The 6,480-nt window shown below is 39.6% G+C and overlaps 1 protein-coding gene across 2 annotated transcripts in view; it reads right to left on the bottom strand.

Annotated features, from left to right (window-relative positions):
- Nucleotides 1-1,908: 1,908 nt before the first annotated feature.
- SEMA3C (semaphorin 3C) overlaps nucleotides 1,909-6,480 on the bottom strand; it is a 156,133-nt gene continuing 151,561 nt past the window's right edge. For both annotated transcript variants that reach the window (XM_065422929.1, XM_065397399.1), the window contains exons 16-17: nucleotides 4,109-4,239; nucleotides 1,909-2,322 (exon numbers count right to left, since the gene is read on the bottom strand). In XM_065422929.1, the coding sequence (XP_065279001.1) occupies nucleotides 1,909-2,322; nucleotides 4,109-4,239 (545 nt within the window). The remainder of the gene's footprint in view (nucleotides 2,323-4,108; nucleotides 4,240-6,480) is intronic.

Genomic DNA, 6,480 nt, shown 5'->3' with positions numbered 1-6,480 from the left:
TTTTTTTGAAAACTGCCTCTGGGTTTAGAAGTTATTTTTCCTCAGTTCATCATAAAATTATGTTATTTTGTTTGAATATAAAATATCTTTAATTAGCTTATTTTGCTGCAGACAGTCGTAAAATGTCATTACATTACCTGTGATATTCTGTGGTGCTATCTGTTGCTAATAACTGTCTTATGTGAGTAGTCTTAGTGGACCCCAGGAAACTTCTCACATATGTAAGGCTAGCAGGATTTGCCCCTGATATTTTGCATTACAGATGGTTGGAAAATGGTGACATTTTTGTACCAAGCTGGATGGATGGACAGAAAGACATTCACCAAGTTTTCAACCAGTTCTATTTGGCATGTTACAAATCATGAGCTGGTGAAGATTTTTTTTTAACAAAAATGTTTTTTGCTGAAAAATGGCTTTTGAAAATGAAAATGTCACAAAAAATCTTGTTTTGAAATGTTCCTTTTGGGGGGGGGGGGAACACGGGACAAAAACAGTTTTTTCAATTTTCTTTTTTGCCCCATTCTAAACCGTTCCCTTGTTTCCCCCTTTTCAGCAACAAATAGCACATGGGTTAATAAAAAAGGAGAAAAGGATGAAAGAAAGGGAAAAAATTGAAAACTGGACATTTTTGAAATCAAATAATTTTGGAAAGTAGTTTTCTGAACATTTTTTAGTCAGCTCTCTTGGAAAACTTTGAAAAGATACTGCTTTTGAAACTTTCAAACATTTTCATGATTTTTTTCTCCACATCTTTCAACCAGCTCTAACCTTTATCATTTGGGACATTATAAAAGAAATCTGTGGTTCTAGTATTTGAGGAAATGTTGTACCAGACATCCACATTCTGCTCACATTAAGGTAACATTTTCAAAAGCACCTAAGTGACTTATATACTTTTGAAAATGTTACCTATAATCAGAAACAACAAGGAGTCTGGTGGCACCTTAAAGACTAACAGATTTATTTGGGCATAAGCTTTTGTGGGTAAAAACCTCACTTCTTCAGATGCATAGAGTGAAAGTTACTGCATCTGAAGAAGTGAGGTTTTTACCCATGAAAGCTTATGCCCAAATAAATCTGTTAGTCTTTAAGGTGCCACCAGACTCCTTGTTGTTTTTGTAGATACAGACTAACATGGCTACCCCCGATACTTGATACCTATAATCAGAGTCCTCATGTTGCTTACAAAGCTATGAAGTGTTATAGGGCCAATATGCTATTTGATGTCAATATGAGCAGAGATATTTGTAAATTAAGTCTCAGAATGTATTACAGCTCATATTATGAACAATAATTAGTGTTTCCTGAAGTATAAAACCATTTTTCTCTTTTTGTCCTACTTTTACCTTAATTTGACCTTGAGGTTTTTTTTTTCTGTACTATCCACTTCTACTGTACTTTACTTTTGCCAGCTTCTTAGCTTCATGCATTCACATGACTTGTACAGTGAATGAAAATTGTAAACCCAACATTGAACCGTAAACAATTAGAAACTCATAGACTTAAATGCAGTGCAAGAAACCCCTGGACATCACCCTCATTTGAACAGCCATCTTAACCCAAATTATCTCTCTCCCCTTCTGTTCTGCTCAATTCCAAAACTGCAAATTAATGCACTGATTTTCTTTCTTTCTTTCTCTTCAACTGTAAGTAAATATCAGGATATCAAATGGGTTAAGGTACATATTCAGTTTTGCTGCTACAATAGGGACCTATGCAGTGCCAGTGAGCATCTCACAAAGAAAACGCTGGTTTTATATTTTCTGTAATTAAGTTACACTGCATTTTACTGGGAGAAGAATGTTTCTCAGGCATGCTTTACTAATTTTTATTTTAATATGCTCTCAACAGACAAACAAGAGCCCTCTTCAGGGAGAACAAACACATCTGAGGCTCCAAATGAAAAAATTAAGATCCTGGTAATTGATTCCTTCTGTTCCTACTTTTCCTGCTGTTAATCAGGGCCTTTAACTTGCCATAGTCCCCTCTCATCTTCTGGGATTCTTCTCCGCGCTGTCCTTGCTGTCTGCTGTCTTTGCAGTATTGGTTAATCATCTGCATTTCTGAATGGCTGAAAGCTCCAATGAAGTCCTTTGGATGGAACTGCAGTGCTCGTACAGAGCTGGCCCAGGTCCAGGGGGACCACTTGTCAGTCATGAAGGCCACCATATCTGAATCTAACACTTTGAAGTTGATCTTTGCTATGGTTTGCTTGAAGCTGTTCTCTGTCGCAATGCAATGGTAGAGTCCTCTGTCAGTATCCTGGACAGAGCGAATCAAGAGTCCTTGCTCAGTCCATATGATCCTTTCATTAAGTTTGACCTACAAGGATGAAAGGCAAAATAAACTTCTTATACAGTATGATGGGCCAATTAATTATACAAGACGCATGTAATATCTTCTGGTGACTCTTTTTCACATATGGGAAGCTTGTTCTGTGGAGAGTTTTTTTGAATTTTATCTTTATTATGAGTTTCAACAGTTACTATTAACATTTGAGAAGATCAAGCCACAGAGACCAACCTAGGCTGTTGGGAGGAGCCACACAAGGCAGGATTTTCAACCACCTCTAAAGAGGGTAGACCCCTGCGGGTAGAGAGACTTTTCTCTGCCAGCATTACAGACCTGGGGAGCCTGCCTGCTAACATCAGAGTGTTCTGCTAACATCTGCTGAAAGGAAGATGGAGTCCGTAAGACTGGTGGTTGATGTCTCACTGGACACTGGGTGGCTTTTGGGTAAATGCTTTAATTGGGTATTGGCATCAGAGGGCAATTCTATAAAGAATTATATATCTGGTGTAGATTCTATACAATGGTGTAAAAGTGTCTGGAGGATGGATGTCAATCTGTATTCAGTTTTGCAGAGTTTGGAAGAAATTTATACAGCACATTATTTAGTTTTTGTTTCATGCCTATGACAGTCGATGATGGTGTTCTTATTAAATATTTCTATGTTGCGGCAACTCACATGGCATGAGGCTTTGCAGAAATCTATTTTGAGTAAGTCTATTCTTGTGAAATTTCCAGCCCAGTTCCTCAAGCAAAGGGGTTTTAGAATTCAGAAAGATTCAGCTTAGCTGAAAAGAAACAACCCTCTGATCCTTTCATGGTTCATCCATTAATAATTCCAGCATGTGTTATTCCGACACAATTACAAAACAGAAAGACAAAAGGGGACTCAGCTACAGTGTATGTTTTTCTTGAGTAAGGAATAAAGAATTGTATCTACATTGCTAGCACAAGGTTTGAGCCTTCTCTGAGTATACCTGAGAAACAGCATGTTTTACTCAATAAACGCCTTATTAGTCCTCTCTCTCATTTCACAGGGTGGCTTGACATGAGTGAGTGTAACACTTTCCATTATTTATATTCTGTCACCTGCACCATGTTACCGTCTTACTCTTACAACAGAAGTTCCTTTTTTTTCCTCCAAAGAATATCTGCCTCAGATTGGAAATGGAAATGATGTTTCCTTTTTGTATCACTCAAGGAAAGCATTATACTGTATGTGCGAGTGCTGAAACTTGAGAGCCTTGGAGCGTGCAGTAATGGAAAATGTGATTACACCACAGTGGGGAAAATGCTTGTAGCCTAAAGTGTTTTTAGCTCAGGCTAATTTCTTGCTAAGGAAACCTGCCCCATTTCCCCTCGCTCTCTCTTTTATCTTCTCCATTGCACAAAGATGCTGCTGTAACCAGACCTAGCTCCTTGATTTTACACATCTTGTTTCTTTTATGCCTGTTTCCTCAGATCAACAGCATGTGCTGACTGAGCAAATATTCCCATTACAATCAACTTGTTGTAGAGGAAAGATTTTCTACTTAGCGTTTTGAATATAGGTGTAGGCTGGAATTTTCTAAGGGAATTAGGTGCCCAATTCCCATTAAAAGTCAGCTGGAGTGAAGTGTCTAACTCTCTTAAGCTCCTTTGAAAATCTCAGCTATAATTTATAATGCGAGCTGTCCCTCCTCATGCCAAAACACTAAAATATGCAACTCTCCTAACCTGCTTCATCATAACTAGACTGTCTGAAGCCCCTGATTGAATGCACTCCCCCGCCCCCCCCCCCGCCCCTGATTGATCTGTGGTGCTGAGCTGCATTACTCACCTCTTTCCTTCGGTCATTGTCTTTCTGTAAGAGCCATTTAATGGACGCCTGGGGAGATTTAGGGGTGCACTCAAGAAAGGTGGTGTTGTTTTTCACTCCGTACTGAATGACTTCTGCCGCATTTCTGTACGCTAGGAAGCAAGAGGGGGCAGATAAGACTATTGTACTACCGATGCCTGATTCTGACTTGGAAAGCAAACATTTACACGTCAGCAAAACTGGCAACCAAGGCTCCTTAACCTAGCTGAGTCACACCCCGTCTCAGACTCGCTAGACTGAAGACATCCAGGAATCTGTAATTTGGGGCAAAAATCTATAAAAGAAAAGGAATTAAGTTTGGAGAAACTTCAGGCCAAATCAAACTGCAAATATTTCAGCTCTGGGCACAGACTGTTCTGAGAAATTAGGGCACCTGCTTGTGGGTCACTTAGCAAATCCTGGGTCAAATCCTGCCTGGTGCAGCCTAGGAATAATAAAAGGGCAGAGGGAACTTCTTCTACCCGGTGCTCTCAGGCAGCAGCAGGCCAGGGCATCATCCTAGTGCTCTCTGTGGCCCATCAGCGACTGCCAGTAGCAAAAATCCCCAACATCTGGAGACGGGACACTAGATGGGGAGGGCTCTGAGTTACTACAGAGAATTCTTTCCCAGGTATCTGCCTGGCAGGTCTTGCCCACATGCTCAGGGTGTAATTGATCACCATATTTGGAGTCAGGAAGGAATTTTCCCATGGGTCAGATTGGCTGAGACTTTGGGGGGTTTCGCCCACCTCTGTAGCATGGGGCACAGTCACTTACAGGTTTAAACTAGTGTAAATAGGGGATTCTCTGTAACTTGAAGTCTTTAAACCATGATTGGAGGACTTCAGTAACTCAGCCAGAGGCTAGGGGTCTATTACAGGAGTGGATGGGTGAGGTTCTGCAGCCTGTAATGTGCAGGAGGTCAGACTAGATGATCATGATGGTCCCTTCTGACCTTAAAGTCTATGAGTTTAAAGAAGGATGAGCTATTTAGCATGCCTGTCAATGCCCCAGCATCAAAAAGATACAGCCTGCTACTCCAAGGATGTGGTTAGGCCTGTAGCTGTTCCCTGAATGTGCATTTTGAGGTGAGGTGGGGGCTAAAAATGGCCAGAAACAGCTTCTTTTTCAAAGCAGCATTAAGATGCTCTTCAGTCACCCTTTAGCCATCATGTAGTGTCACTCCACCCCCACCCACTTGGTGCAGCTACTTATATAGGTAGGACAGGACTTAGCTCTAAACCGAAAGTCCAATGAAGAGCATTGATCAGACTGAGACCAGGAAACAGAAGGAGATGATGCCAGTCTTCTCCTTGGAAAGGCTTTCAATTGATTTATAACACTCTAGCAATACTTGGGCATATGTTGAGTTTATATCATCACCTAGATTTATTGTGCTACTTCACACTCTTTATAGATGAGCGATTGTCTGTTACCAACATCAAGTGTTTAGTTTTTTATTAGTTTGCTCAAATAATAATATTGGCCCAGGCTTAATTTTTCTAACATTACATAAGATGTAAGTTCTATTTTTGAGTAAACAGTAATGGTTAAAAATAAATACTGTAAATTGAACCACCTAGACATAGATGCCTAAATCAAATAATTGCATCATCATACGGCTCTCACCCTGTCTTTCCTCATTCTATCCTCCATCTCCTATTTCTTACCGTCAGTCATAGAGTCACTTCTAAAATTGGATTCTAAGCTAGTTGGGCAAGGAACCTTTGCTTTCTATTTGTTCTGTAAAGTGTCTAGCACACTTTGGATTCTGTAATAACAACAGTAATAATATTGTAAATGCTATGGAAACAATCCTGAAGTACTTGGCATTCAAAGGTCCTAATTTGGCAATTAGTAGGCCTTTGTGCCTGCATGGAGCTTACTGCAGGACTGGGGTCAAAGTGAGTTTTATAGATGTACTTTAGGATTGAGTCATATGGGAACATACATCATACAGAATGAGAGTCGATCTGTCTACATTTTCTACAGATTTTACAGTTTTCTATAGCACTGTAGTATCTACATGCTTCCATCCTTTCGCTAAACTTTTATCTATTGCATATTATTTTTACTTGTTATGTGCGCTTTGAAAGAGAGAGAGAAAGAAAACAAATGCTTTTTCATAACAGCCCCAAGAGCTAACAATAATTTGGTAATGATATAAGCCTTTACAGAATATATAGAATATCTATATGTAGAGTGGCCATACAAACCTATTGGTGCTCAATGCTATATTTAAATGTAGCACTGTGTTGAAAAATGTTAACGCCTCACATGTTAAAGCATGTTGAGGCATGAAACATGGCATGCTTTATGCCTCAGTTTCAAAATTGTATTATAAATTTGCTAAT

The sequence above is a fragment of the Emys orbicularis genome, chromosome 1 (genome assembly GCF_028017835.1).
Source record: "Emys orbicularis isolate rEmyOrb1 chromosome 1, rEmyOrb1.hap1, whole genome shotgun sequence".
Classification (NCBI taxonomy): Eukaryota; Metazoa; Chordata; order Testudines; family Emydidae; genus Emys; species Emys orbicularis.
Note: the sequence above shows the minus strand (reverse complement) of the source record. Positions and strands in the feature narration are given on the sequence as shown.